The following is a 15,636-nucleotide window of genomic DNA, read 5'->3' as shown; positions in this document are numbered from 1 at the left end:
GACCACAGAATGGTACACTTATCAGAAACCAGCTCTCAAAGGGGCTGATGCACAGTATAAGTGGCAGACTAAACACTTAAGAAGAAAAACTAGAGCCATTTAACATGATATATATTAAATCATGCTGCATGTAAAGTCCACAATGTTTTCCATTGATTTATTTTTGAGAGAATAACGTAACTAGCCTTTTGCTCATAGAAACAAATGGCAACCACACAATGTATTAAAAATTATGTCAATAATAAGAAAATATTAAGTTCACCAGTTGCAAGGCATGATGTATAGTAAGATGTCAGACCAAGCACCCCTTAACAACGTCTTTGCACAGTCATGAATGGATACATTTGCTGAAGCAGTTAGTTTTACACTCGGCTACTTTATCGATTGCATGTAACAAGTGCAACGTCTCCAAGCCGTACAGTACACGCTCCGCCAAACCGTTATTGATGACTCTTTGCTGCTTTATGTTACGCCACAAATAGGTTGTGGTTGTCAACATGTGGTCCGGGGGCACAGCTGGGTCACCCCAAAGGAGAGCCGGACCCCCTGCTAAGAGCCATCTGCGTCCTGCAACAAGGCCATCCATCATCTCGGGTGCAGCGCTCAATTAGGGGCTCTTCTTCAGACAGCTCAAGGCGGCAGCGAGGGGCTCTACATGTACCTGCCAGTAATGAGAACCCTTGAAACCTGCCTAGTGGCTCTCAATACAAGCCTTGAGAGCCTAAGGGAATCAATGAGTCAATCCCAGAGGCTGGTCCCACGCCCATACTCCGACTAGGCACCATATGTGGTCCCCTCTCCACGGACCAGGGGAGTCTAAATTAAGAAGAACGAACCAACTCTCTCAGACTCATGGCTCAGGAATTCAAATGAGACATAAAGACTTTTTTGAAGCATGTGTAGAACTTCCATATACAATACTGTACAATGGAAGAAAAAAGGATGTATTTCTTTTCATTTCAAAGCAGTCTATAATGGCTGTTGGATATTGGAAAATCCTGGAAGCCCTGACCCAAATCTCTGCAGGGATCCCTGGTACAGTGTGCCCTGAATGTGTGAGTGCCCTGCTCTGTGTCCTACCGTGACTGCAGCAGGTGCTCTGACTTACTCCATAGGACGTACTCATTTACAGTTTTAGGCCAATAGTTGGCGGCAAGGGAAGATTATATGCAATTCATAAACCTGGGCTCAGGGGCTGCCTCCACTGCATCTACTCGTTAAGTGCTTCTCATTAATTTCCACAGCACAGACTCCCAGCACTACCTCCAGTCATACTCTCTAGCCTGGACAACCTCAGGCTAACACTGCCCATTGTTAACAATGAAGTAAGTGCATGGCAAAACAGACTGACCTGCCTTTGAAGTGGTTTGTTAGCTGGATATTGTTTTTCATGTAAGTCTTTTTATTTGACTCTGTTAAGAAAATGTTTAGCCTTAATGGTATCTGAGCTATACTTACTAACTTATTATAGTTACTTACCTTTGTTCAAGCTTTCCTGAGAGAAAACTAAGAAAGTCCCAAGTTTGGCTCAGAGTATAGTGCCTTTCTGAGAGGAGTGCGCATGTTTCTGCCTGTGTACTCCTTTATATAAATTATGTAAAGGATAATTCTACTGCAGTGTTTGTACTGAATAGGTCCAAATCTGCCCTGGCCTGCCAAATGGCCCCTTTGCCATTTAAGAGTGGATAAACTGCAGAGGATGTTTTTTTCCCAGTAATTTAAGGCATGTAGCCACAAGCCAAGCAGTGGTGGATTGACAATAAATAACATATAACTAAACAACCAGACAGTAATAAATATTTCCCAATTTCCTTGTAAATCTAAAGCCACTTTTCAGACAGTGCCCAGCAAGTTTAGAACATTATTTAGTTAGCCTCAGCTGTGGCGTGTTTGCACCAAGGGACTTTGTAGACAGAAGAATGATCCACTCTCTGCTGAGGGGCTAAAAGTCACAGCCCATTGGCCTGTCCAGATGAGACCGCGTTATACTGCATTTTGGCTCCTCTGCTTATCATCATACAAAGACTCAGAGAGAGACCATTGGGTTTTTCCCCTGTGCTCACATGTCGTTGTATGGCATGTGCATCTCCTACATTACAAATCGTGTTCTTCATGCTGCTGCACTGAGCCCTCTCGCTGTTTCCCAATAATCACACCGGCTGCTCTGTTCCACATCTAAATCCCTTCCCGACAAGATTCCCAATCCCACTATGACTCCCGGACCACATCAGCGGTAAACAATATAAAGAGGAGATTTCATGTTCTATACGACTACAGTCATTCATGTGTCAAACCTAATCATAGTTTCATTTCTCTTATCACTCTTCACATATTGTACATACATATTCTGGACAAGGTTGCTTTGGTAACAGATTGTAGTGCAACAACAAGAAGCAGGGACGCAGGTGGAATAGAAAGTTAGAGACCAAAAAAATGAATGACCAACCAAGTTATTATATATTAGTTATAAGGAATCATTTTAACCCTATGAATACTTTTAGCACTGTTTAAGCAGGGGTAATAAACTGGAAAAAATAAACATGTTCTAACAATACCATAACTCTATCTCACTGATAAAACTTTTTGTCTTTGACTTCTTAGTATACTGCGCTTATGAAAATATAATGTAAACTTTACGCTTCCCAGTGTCATTACTGCGCACAGATCCATTACTAGAAGGTACAGTGGAGCAATAGATACAGTAGGGTGGTCTATGTGATGGCTTTGAAGTGGTCTCCATTATTTCACTCCTCACAAGTTTACTTCAAACACTGTGCAAGTGAATGTTTTTGTTGCTATTCTTAGGCAGACAAGTCTCCAGAGCCACACTTGCCTTTATTTTGATCACACAAGAATATATCCTGAATATATCCGTAATGATCCCTCTGTTTTCCATCTGGGAGACTGACAGCAAGACGACTTATGTAGGAATTAAAGGTGCATTAAAGGTGCGCTATGTAACTTTTCTGATGGATGAAGATTGTATACACTGAATGCTCTATAGCAGGGATGTCAAACTCAAATTCACAGCGGGCCAAAATTAAAAACTGGGACTAAGTTCTGGGCCAAACCTAAATATTTATTGAAAAAAATCTGCATGTTTTCTCTTCTTTCAAAATATGTAATGTTAAACCTTTTCTTATTAAAATTTATGTTTAATAATAGTTTTGTTTAAACATTAAATCCAGAACAAGCATAATATAAAATAATCTTAACAGAATTTTAAATAAATAATGTCTCTATAGTCTATCTGTAGCTGGCAGGTCAGCTTGAATACATATTTGATATGATCTCGCAGGCCAAATATGATTATATCATGGGCCAAATTTGGCCCCCGGGCCTGAGTGTGACATGTCTGTTCTATAGTATGTCATTAAACTTATCCATCTTGCTTTTATTTAATTACTATTTTTATTGCCTGAAAAACATGCTTAATTACCGAGTGGTAGTAACTTGGCCTAGTAGTCTACCTCACCTATGTGTCTTCATGGAAATAAATCACTTTAATGTCAAGTGTGGAACATTCTAGGCTAAGCAGTGACATCTCCATGAAGACCAGTAGGTGATAGATACTTACCTTTATTCAAGTTTGCATGAAAGAAAACTATATCTTTAACTGTCCCCAAGAAAGTCTCAAATTTCAGTCAGATCATGGTGCCTTTGTGTGCATGTGTCTCCCCATGTACTCTTTTAACCTTCACAAAAAAAACAAAACAAAAACAAACAAAAAAATAAAACACCACCACCAAAAAAAAAAAAAAAAAATACTGCTACCTTTGTCCTGAGGTCCAGGTCAAAATCATGGACTGAGGTGCTACTGACACTTTGCCCCAGTGGCACTAAAGAGGTAAAATGCAGAGGATTAATTTACCAGCAGGCGGCAGATACTCCACCCAAAAAAGTTCATAATGCACCTATGAAGAAATGAGCGAACTTGACAGAAACTTAAAATATTGATCACAGTGTTCATAATTTGTACTTTTGCTTGAGACTTAAATTGACTGCAGAATTGAGTCGACATAATTACCCCACTCACATATAAGACATCTCTCACATTTGTCATTGCCAATAAATTTACCTTCAGCGTTTTCTTGCTAGAACACAATTTTCCTATTCATCAAGTTAATTTGCATATGCTGCCACTTTATAATATGCTCACGCTACGACTAGGCTCTCATTCAGGAAGATGTTTGCGTGCCGAAACCAGTGTGTCTGTTGTTCACAAGTGCTTGAGCATGTGGCCAGAGCGCTGTCACTAATAAGAGGAATTAAATTTGTGTAGATAAACATATGGAGATTGCCGGGTGTGAAATTGACTTGGGGCTGTGAAATTAAAGGCAATATCCAGTGAGGTGATAGCGCCGGTTGTTATGCACTGTACGTCGACGCCGCAATTCAATTAGTGCCCTTGATCGTCTTCTTTACCAAAAAGGATGTTTGATTTATTTGTTCATTAGTATCCAGCTCCTTCTCTGCAGATATCCCATCTATCCCTTCTGGGTGCAAAGTCGACAAGCACCAACGTCACACCAATCGGTACCATTAGAGAAGGTAAAAAAAATAAAAATAAAAAATTATTTGTGATTATTTGACACAATTATTTGTCTGCAGGCAAAGTTAACCTGTAGAGACCCTATTCAAATATATTATGTCAGATTACCATACACATATAGTTTATATAGATGTTTACAATCTAACTTATTTACTTTAGATCAAGCTATGAAATGATCAGTATCTTATTTTTTTTTTTTATTATTTTGTCTTTTCTCATTTATGAAGAGTCCTATATTAGACAAAGTGGTTTCTTGTGAGCTTTTAGTTATGTTAGGATTTTTGTTGTTACCTTCTCATAAACATACCGGGAGTTGTGTTTCGTTTCATTCACACTTGTTTGAGTAACCCTTTATTCGTCTATGTCTTCAAAGCGCAAAATGTTCTGTTCCACCTTGTGATGTCATGTAGTGGTACTTTTCAAATTAACTGCTACCTTTTACCTTTTGTTCAATTGAGATTGGCAATTCCAGGGCTGAAATCATCCTAGTAATTATTGTGAAATTATATGCAGTTTAAAAACAGTGGAGCAGCACATGACAAAACAAGGTGGAACAGAGTGTTTTCTGTTTCAGAGAAGAACTCAGCCTAAATATGGTTTTGTGTGTTAAACAGGTATGTTTTTGATGAGGAAACAAAAAATAATGTAATATGGGCCCTTTAACATGTTTGGAGATGTTATAAAAGCCCCTGGAGAAGAGATAAGGGTTTACTCTAGGTTTTGAGGGTAGAACGAGCATAGATTAAACAGAATTTAGTTCTTTGTTGTTACTTCGATTGCACAATTTTGTCTGTAATTAATTGAAGGAGCAAACAATTCTAAATTTGCTGACAATTAAAATGGTATAAATTACAAATCCCCACATCACTGCCAACAGAAATCAACAAGCAAAAATTGGATCACAATAAAAAAAATCTCACCCAACTCTCAGTATATTAATCCCATCGAAAGTGGATTAAATATTAAAGAGTTTGGCATGTGCATGGGAAAGAGAGAGAGGGAGAGAGAGAGGGAGGAGGCTATTGAAATGCCAGGGGGATTAAGTTGGAGCGAATATAGTGCAGGCGGCCAGCAGCAGTGCCATGCTAGAGTTGCTGTTTCTCAATAATAGAAATGTCAGAAAAGGGAGAGGGGGGGTGGGCGGGGTGAGGAGGTGGGGGAGGGGGGTGTCCTGCAATAGCTGCAAGCCGTCGCAATCACAGCCGCCGCACTGTGGAATTTTGTCATTACAAGTGCACTCACAGGAAATGGCATTCACCTTTACTGCCACGGAAAAAGTTGGGATTTTAAAAGTGGCCCATTACAGGGACCAGACCGACGCGCCCAATAATCTATGGAGATGGCCGATTTTAGTGGAACAAACATTCTGGAGCATCCATGCCTCCAGGAGGAAAGCATTATTCATATCCAATTTCATGCTTTATTTTATAGTGTTTTATCTGTCCCTGAGCGATCACTTTGTCAGCATCAGTAATGCCTATAAATCCTACTGTGGAGGAGATTAGTCTGCGTGAAGTGCCGCTGCCTGCCTGCTGTAATTAAAATTCTGCAGGATGGTCGGGGTTCTCTCCTGCCATCAGCGCTCCCAAACACATCGCTCCCTGTCTGTCTCCCGTCGCACACTCGCTCAGTTTCACACCGTCCTTTTGTCCCCCCTCAATAGTTTTAATCAATTACGATGCATTTCCAGACAGATAACGGTATCAGTTTAAAAAGGCTCAACAAAGGATCCTTTCAACACCCACAAGCATAGATTGTTTGTTGTTCCGTCTTCGCATCTTGGCTTATCGCAGCATCTCTCAATATATAAGCAAAAAGTAAAGTGCTTTGCAAGACCTTCTATTTTTACTTAAGATGGATGAATCAGCTCAGTACAAATTACCTTACATAATAAACACTGTGAGAAGTTGGCAGATGAGAAACAATGCTTGTGTGCTGTCAATGAATGGACAAAAGGTCATATTTTTTAACTTCTTGGGTTCTTTTTAAAGACAATGCAGTAAAGTGTGTTTACCTTGTTGACATGTTTCGGCTGCTAGCTGCAAGCCATCTTCAGAACTGTCCCCGGTGTTGGTGGTGACGTGTCGTATATCAGCTGTTGTTACTTCCTGTAGGCGTGGTCAGCCTGATGGACCTGGCAGGTAACAACAGCTGATATACGACACGTCACCACCAACACCGGTGATCTGGTTTACTTTGGACCCAATGTTCACAAAGAAAACAAAAATCTGCAAATGTATTTGTGTTAAATCATTATCTGTTTTACTTGTGTATTTTATTCAGAGGGATATCAGTCTGGTCACCATGCCCTCTGCTCCATCCCAAGCCAGAACCAATATTTTTTCTATGATGCATGTGAAACAAAAGAGGTCACTGGTCACCTATCAAGCAATCACGTTTTTGTTTTTTTTCAGATTCCAGGTCTATATAGAACAAAAACAGACAGAAGACAAACCCAGCAATAATAATATTCTACAATGTATATACACAGTTTACAAACAAAATCACACTTCTCTCACCTCAGATGAGACTTTAGTGCTTTGCTCATTGATTTTGCTGAAATCTGCAATGCTTTTCAGTCCCCAGTGATATTTTTTTCCCTTTATTTTCTCCTTGTTTGATATGGATGGACGTGTGGAGATTTAGGGACAACACTCACATCACTGTAATGTATTGTGTGTATTCTAGATTCTCACTGCAGCCCACTTAACCACTGCTAGTTATCGAATTTTCTTCCTTGGTGGAGAATATAAAGTGAGTAACTTTGAATATAGTTGCATATTATTTTCCCAAACTCAGAACTGCCCCTTTTCTGCGTTGTATAAAAAGATTAGCTGCATTCTGATCCATTTTTCTCTTTTGTCTGAGTTGCTAATGTGGCCGTTTGCCATTGTTGTCTGAATTTAGTTAGGGAGTTCAACAAAAACAAACTACAATATGTCTGTGTCTATCTTTTGCACAATAAACAAGCTTTATGACCGACGCTGCTAGCAAAAGACTTAATCACAACACAATCAAATATCAATATAATTACAACAGCAGCTGCATTTAAAGTTCAGCCAGGCTCTGGAACTGGCATTCTTCTTACATTTCTAGTGATCGTGTGTTGTAATTATAGAAAGACACCTTTGTATGAGGTAATATATGGAAGTAATTTTGTTCTTTTTGCACAAATATACCGACTGACTAAGTTATAAGTATTAACAACTTTTCTTTTGGAGTGTCCGCCGTCTATGTTTTCCATGGAGATGTTATTTGCTTTGCCTGGAATGTTCCACAGCATGGCATTAAAGTTATCTATCTTCATGGAGACCAGACAGGTAGTCACAGGTCCGATCTATAGATTACATGTTTTACAAAGTACATTTAGCAACAAAGCGGAAAAAAGCATGATAGATAACTTCATTGCCATAATTATAAACATTGCTGACACAGCAATAACAACTCCATGAAGACAAGGTGTAACTAAAAAAGTTACACCTTTTAAGTATTAAGTTATATCCACCCCATACGACAGTTTTGCTCTTTCTATAATGTACTGAACAAAGTCGAAATAAATCATTAAATGTGAATAGAGGATGATATACAATTGTCTCCTCTTTATGCGCTCCTGGCAGTATGTTATTATATTGATTAGGCCCAGAGCTAATGTAACAGAAAGCCTTTCTGATAGCACCACACGATTGTGCCATTCCTCCTTTCTGCTCTTACACTTGTTGGCTCTAATGTGAGCTGTTAATCTGCTTTATCGTTTCATCGAAGCCCTCTTTGTCTATGAGTTACGCTGACGCTCGCACCATCCCATAAGTTTGTGTCTCATTTAGAAGTTAGACCCTGGAATTATGAGCAAAACTCAGTAGTTTTAATCAACAAATGTGCCTGGGCTCGGCAGCTGATTTGGTTTACAGCCCGGGTGACCTTTTCTGGGCCATAAAGCTCAGGCTCTGCCAATCTCGCAAACGTCACGGGGTCAGCGCTTCATCAGTTATCTGTACTATAACAGCAACGCCGCGCTCAACTCTCCATCTCAAGCTATCAGGCTAACAGAGATAGATGGCTTTATCAGGAAATGTAGCTATTGCGCTACACATGCCCACATAAATTCCCTGGACGATAAGGAGAAAGCATTACGGACTGGGCAGGGGATTCTACTCTAAACTGGGGAAATTTTATACCCGGTAGTGTAAATACAGTCTACATGGTAAATGCTTGATTTATTGTTTCAGCCTCTGGGAAAGCAGGTTAATTGTATTCTGTTTATTATGGGCCACTCCATAGGGCAATATGTCATAATTGAACCTCAATGGCTGTTACTAATTATATAAATGCTATTTTTATTTGTTTATATATTCAGAGGGCTTTTGCATAGTCTATATTATCCTCAAATGTGTTTCGGTGAATTGAAAATAACTGCTCTTCCAGGCTTACACAGCACTATAACTTAATCCATAAATATTTCCAAGCCCTTTATATTGCTGTTTGTCATCTAACATGTCAATTACTGTCAACACTTTAAAGTTGGAAGAAATTGATATTTTAAGAGTGACATGTTATTGTCTTAGCTGCATCATTTTAGATACATTAGAGACAGAAAAGCTGCTTAATGTGAATCTTGGATGCTCCACGGGAGGTAAATTTATTCTAAAGTGGTAATTTTATCAGATCAGATCCCCCCAAGATAATTCACAATTGTTGCTTAATTAATATGGAAAACAAGAACACACCATTGCATTATTTATTCCTATTCCATGCCTGCTCTTACTTGCTGATTCTTTTCGTCAGTGTCGCCAATTTCTGTCCTTTATTTTGTGTCTACGAGAAACAGCGCCTGAGGGTCGCAGGAGTGTGTCTGCAAGCATTTGGGGTCCTGAATACTAAAGTGGAGGTGACACAATGGAGCGATGTGAGAGGTTTCTACAAAGTGAAAAACAACTCCAGACCCACTTAGCATTAGCATGGCTCTGTGTGAACAGAGGTGAAAAGGGGTTGGTGTGCCACTTTAACCTTGTAGTCAGACACAGTGGAGCTTTGGGCTGCTCGCTCACTCCCCTCCTCATGGGATGGGCCCCAGCAGACAGGTGCACCGCTAGGATGTTAGTCTGTTTGTTAGTATGACACCCCAGACACCACCTCTGCCCATCGTCTCTTAGAAAATATGATCTCAATGTGATCCAAAAACCCTCAGGCTCTAGTTTTTCAAAAGCCTAATGTCACAATTGTAAATATTAGAGGATGTAGACTCTATTTGCTTTTATTTAGTCTACTCTCGGGTATCGTTTGCTTGAAACAGTTGGATCTATAGCCTAAAGAACAAACATCATGCTTTTTTGAGGGTACTTTTTTTATATTATAACAGCTGTACATCAAGGCTTTGCATTTTGTACACAGTTGTACACTGTAAAACACAAATTGATCTAAAAGCTTAATGATGAGAGCATTCATTTGATTTCACTGTGAGCAGCAGATGTTCATTTACATGTTACACGCAGGACAATATGAGATAACTCAAACATGCGTGAATCAGTCGAAATGAAACTATGAGTAGGCTTGTGATGTGCGAGCAGTGTTATCATGGATTGCAGCTCATAAAGGTCAATTTTTTATCATATGTCCCCTTAAAAATAAACTTTCCACATCTAAGAGAAACATGCTAAAGAAGGAAGTATAATATCATGCTGACATATTTATTTCATAGATTGAATTGATCCATATTGTAGTTTTTTAAAGGTACGCCATGTTTACTACAATATTCTTATGGCATTAAAGTAAGCTATATAGTTTTTTGTGCTGTATATTTTTTATTAAAAAAAAACAAAAAACAAAAAAACATGCATTCTTACTGTGGCCATTCTTATCTTCTTAATTCCATGGATATAGATGTTGAATGCCGTGCAGTGGAACAGTCAAGGCAAAGTAAAAACATATCAGTAGAGACAAGCAGACCACCCACTGGAAATGTTACATAGTGTACCTTTAATGATCCCTTGTACAACATAATAATGTTGGTAGTAGTTCAAACTTATCTTACTTATATTTCCTTCATCCTTTTATATTAACCGTTCAAAAAGACAAACCAAGCATCCTACACAACAACCATCTAAAATCATTAACTCATCTTTGTCAATACATCTCCAATGACTGAAATCCATGACAATAATTTTTAAATAAACGCACTGGCCAAATTGGACCATTTTTCTGACACACGGCCAGGCTGAAATACACCAGTTTTATATCTGTATTGCTGCTTGGGTTTTTCCTTACACTGTATCTGCCAACATTTAGGGGATTATATGGGCTTGTATTTTCCGTTGAGCTACATCGCGCTTACCCTTGCACCACTGTGGCGACCCTTCTCAGATTAACCTGTGAACACATACACATTTTCCAGATTTATTTTACACAGCGTGGCAAAAAATAGGCTTTACTCTGTCTTGACAATATGTACTTGTCACGGAGCATTTTCTGTATGGTTAACAAACCGTGAGGTGATTTCGATTTTTTGTTTCAAGCACATAAAACTGATTTTTATAATTGTCTAATTTTGACTTCATTTGATGGGATTATAACTGCTGCAAATATAAATTATAGTTTTGCACCAATCAAGAAGCAATTTGCAAAGAAAAGTAGAAAAATATGTTGAAAATTACAGGAAGTAGTGAGTTCAATCCAAAAGTTTTACACATTTCACACATTTTCATTTACACATTTTACACAAACACATTTTCTGATGCAAAATAAAGGTGTTTTCTTATATTTGTATTTGTCAGATAATAATTTCTGTGTACATTAGAGTTATACATACATAGTCAATTATGGAATTTCCTATATAATGTCACTATTCCCAACCAGGAACTAAATTTTAAGCCTTAAAAAATTTCCAAACTGGGAAAACGAGAGTGAATGTTTTTGCAAAAATTCTAAATATAACAATCAAGTAGTCTAACCTGTCATAGGCATTTTGAGGTTTGCAAGTATAAATAATAAAATTTCACAACATGCTGCCACCTAGTATTCCTTTCACAATGCGAAGAAGAGTGATTTTATGATTCAAATAATAGCTGTTTTATAATCTCCCATATTAAGACACCAACCAGTTTTCCGAGCGCTCTATTTCACCTCACAAATGTGGTTCATAACTTTTCATCGGCCTCTCTATCGTCAATTCAATCTTTGATTTGTGACCTTGCTTCTTTGATGTTAATAGAATGTATTGTTGCCCGCCGTGCTGTGGTGCCCTTGTGATGGTGAAGGACAGAGTGCTGAGGATGAAGCACTGGAAATGGGTTTATACAACTCAATCTGTGGAGAACCGTGAGGATTTAAAATGTGAAATTAAACAGACTTAATCTATTTATGTGTTGAATAAACAGATTACACACATGTAGGCCACCGTGGGGAATGATTTTCTCTGCCCCTTTAAGTCTTATAGGGTCACAGCTAGAACATATGGCTGAGTGCATTCATACAGTCACTGCACTCCATACATGGATTACTGTGCATGGAATCAGTGGGGTACTTTGACAGAGGCATGGCTATAGTTTAATCACATCCAAAATATTGAGTGAAAATAATATTTGTTGACAATAGTGTTTATGTGGAACCATTTAGTTTGTAACATTAAAATAATCAATTGCAATCAGTGGTGGGAGGAATACACTTAAAATGCGTTTACTTACAGAATATTGAATACCTGTATTTTCCTATTTTGTAATGTATTTTGATACATGGTCCAATCACAGTACTGTATTCTGAATATTTCACAGTGAGATGCATTATTTTACAGAAAAATCTGCAAAAAAATGATTAGAAACATCTTCATGTTTGTCTCACTATTTCTGATACATTTATTTATACAGCATATTAATTAGAGGGGGAAAACATACACTGACTCACCACAAGAGCAGTGTTTTCTTTTTCCTCTGTAATAAAGAGTCGTTTCAAGCATAAATTGCATCAACTGCTGGAAACTATTCCAGAATACAGTACTCTAGATCAGTATTGGGAATGTGTATTTTCATAGTATTTGGTTACTTCCAATCACTGATTTTAATAATTACATAAATAACTTTAGCTGGTTTTGAATGTATTACCTTATGACTATTCTATCTTGAAATGTTTTTGGAAATGTATGTCCAGAAATTCTATTAATTACTAATAAAACAATCTTCTCTCTTTTTTCATCTTGCTGCTTCATCTGCCTGATCCCTACAAAACCATTAACCCCAAAAGGTAAGCTTGTTATTTATATATTACCTTTGTGCACACATAGACCACGTAGCATCTACCGCCCTATGATGAATTATGACATTTGTGATAAACGCAGTGACCAGAAACTGTCAAATGGCAGCCCAGCACCCCTCCTGGCTCTTCTCTTGGTCACACTACCCACCCTCCTGTCCCCGCCCCGTCCGACCCACTCCACATCAGCCGTTGTAGGGCACTAGAGGTCAAAGTTCACAGTGGCGTGGGCTTAAGTGAGTCACTAAGTAGCTGGGGGCATCAGCAGCCAGCGTTAGTCACCGCTAAATGTCTTTTCACCTCTGCGTTTGAACCAGAAATCCTTGTCTCAGCATCACTTCCCATATGAATACAAATACACTGTAAAAACAACAACAAAAAGATCTGAGACTAAACTGCTTTGAAAAGAGGAAATAAATGGGACATTTTGTTTGACCAGTTTATCTCCCACAGACAAGTTGTCAATCTCACACTGCCTTTTGTCCTTAAAAATACTAAATTATTCACAGTGCCTCATGTTTGATAGCGCTGCTGTCTATTGACTATCACTTTAAATACAGATATGGAGGAAGTTGGGTTGTGTGTTTGTAGGCCTGTCACAAAATGATGAGCTTTGAAGTGAATTTGTTAACATATACAAAGAAAGGTCTGTCTATTTTTTTATATATAGGAACAGATAAGGTTTAAACTTTTGAAGTAGTCCATAATGCTATTACAGTGGTCTACAGTTAATTAATTCTAAAGGTCAGGTTTAGGTACCTGACTGCTCGGAGAGACCTTTTAACTTGAAGTAAAGTGCTTTAACTTTGTAATACATATCATTAATCCTCAGATAAAACTTTAATTCATTACTATATTCAGTGCATTGTTCCAACAGTATTCCAGTGTGATGTTTGCAAAGTATTCATGAAACTATTTTTTCCCAATAGTGATAATTAGATTTTGCAATGAATCCAAAAACAAAAGCAGCTCAAAATGTGCCAGAAAAAACAAAACAAAACTGTAGAATAAGATAGATATCACTTTACACTGGAAGTTTATTTTGAATCAGTTCCTTTGCAGTTTTGCTTTAAATTAGCTATTTTCAAACTATAGACAATATAGTCAATGTTCAAATTTGCAGTGTAATCTTACTATATAAAATATTACTGAAGTTTTGTATTGCACACCTCTACTCTGCAGAGTGTTTACATTTATATTGCTATCAACCAAGTAACTTCTCATTTGTCATTCTTAACTAATTGCAACTAAAAATGTAATGTCACTTTAAATCTTTGCATTATAGATCCCTTGCTTGCCGAAACAGCACATGAACAAACAGTATATTTGTATTCAAATTACAACCTCTTGTAATACACAGCAGCTTATTTACTCACATTGTAGTATGGCCCCGCTGAAGATCACAGTGTTAAGAGGCGTTCTTTACAGTGGAAAAAGCTGCGGTCCCTCTGAAATAAGGCACTATTCATGTGCTGTGGCGGCGTACGTGCAGAATCACCAAACAGCTCTGAACGTGGCTTTTGAAGTGTGTCTCTCGCATGTGCTCGCTACAAGGTTTAGCGCCCGCGTGGGAGGACCGACCACCTGCTGAGATGACCTTGAGGAGCTGAACTAGAGTCTCAATGGACCTAAAAGAGGAGCATACAAAACAGACATAAAAGATGAATAAGAACGCTATATTTCTGCCATTACTACATTATTGTATGCAGACCAAAAGTGACGTCTTGTTTACCAGTGGAAGATGCGTTTCAGAATGTTTTCACTCACCCTTTCCTCCCATTTATGCACAATGCAATATGAAAACATGAACTGAAAACTGGTGACATTCTAAGTAAAATAAAAAAACTTAAATATTTAATGACGTCAACAGAAGCGCTCTGGTGAACAAAATGAAGCATTGAATTAAATAAGCTCTTGTCTCTTCCAATTCCTTTTTGGTACTTTAAGTATGCTGTCATAAAATTATTACATAGCCTATTTTTATGTATTATGATGATGTTATTTTGTTGGAACACATATTAGTTGCATAATGAATTGTATACCTTCAGCATTTGCACATTTGAATGCCTTTATTTGCTGTTTTTTTCATAAACCATATAATAATAATGCAAGACTTATGATTTGCTGGCAATGACATATCTTAAATCCACACTCTATAATTTTATACCAAGCCAGACTGTGTTTCCCAGTATTAGATGTAAATTGAATTCCCAGACTGTAGTGTCTTGACTGATTGTGGGAAAGTTAAATAATGGAGAAGGACTAATGATGTAACATTAGAGTCACCCTCTCCACTGTGAGTAAAGCTCCTCCCGAGGAATAGGCGCTGAAACAGACAAAGCATTAAAAATGCATATTAACACAGCCACGAGAGGGATGAATGACTGGCCACTAAAAGGTCTTTTACGGCCCCTTGTATCCACTCAGCCTAAACCACTCTCGCCTTCACTCTTGTATCTCTCTCACTCGCACAGATCAGCCCCTGCTCCACTCGTGTTTGGAGGATCCTCTTAGGTTAGCCGGGCTTGAAATCCAATTTTTGGTGAAGCTATAAAGCACAAAAATAAATATATAAAATAAGTTCAGAAACTGTGATCACTTTTTTCGTAACTTGGGAAAAAAGTTGAAGTATAGAATCAGCAAAAGTTCGCAGCAGCTGCCTGTCGAGAGACCTCATCTTGTGGGTTTTGTTTTCACCATCTGCCTCTGCGGCAACTTTAGAGGTAATAGTTTCAGTGCAGCTCTCGTAATCTTGTCGTAATTTACATCACGTAACCTGATTGAAACATAAGGCCCCTCTCTGTGCAGTGTGTCTAGAGATTCAAGATTGGAACCTGCCACAAGTT

The 15,636-nt window shown here is 38.3% G+C and overlaps 1 protein-coding gene across 1 annotated transcript in view; it reads left to right on the top strand.

Moving 5' to 3' along the window:
- Nucleotides 1-974: 974 nt before the first annotated feature.
- LOC110168089 (seizure protein 6 homolog) overlaps nt 975-15,636 on the top strand; it is a 69,540-nt gene continuing 54,878 nt past the window's right edge. The window contains exon 1 of the mRNA XM_020933496.1: nt 975-1,035. Within this exon, the coding sequence (XP_020789155.1) occupies nt 975-1,035 (61 nt within the window). The remainder of the gene's footprint in view (nt 1,036-15,636) is intronic.

The sequence above is a fragment of the Boleophthalmus pectinirostris genome, unplaced genomic scaffold (genome assembly GCF_026225935.1).
Source record: "Boleophthalmus pectinirostris isolate CB_2022bp ecotype Guang Dong unplaced genomic scaffold, ASM2622593v1 HiC_scaffold_12, whole genome shotgun sequence".
Taxonomy (NCBI): domain Eukaryota; kingdom Metazoa; phylum Chordata; class Actinopteri; order Gobiiformes; family Gobiidae; genus Boleophthalmus; species Boleophthalmus pectinirostris.
Note: the sequence above shows the minus strand (reverse complement) of the source record. Positions and strands in the feature narration are given on the sequence as shown.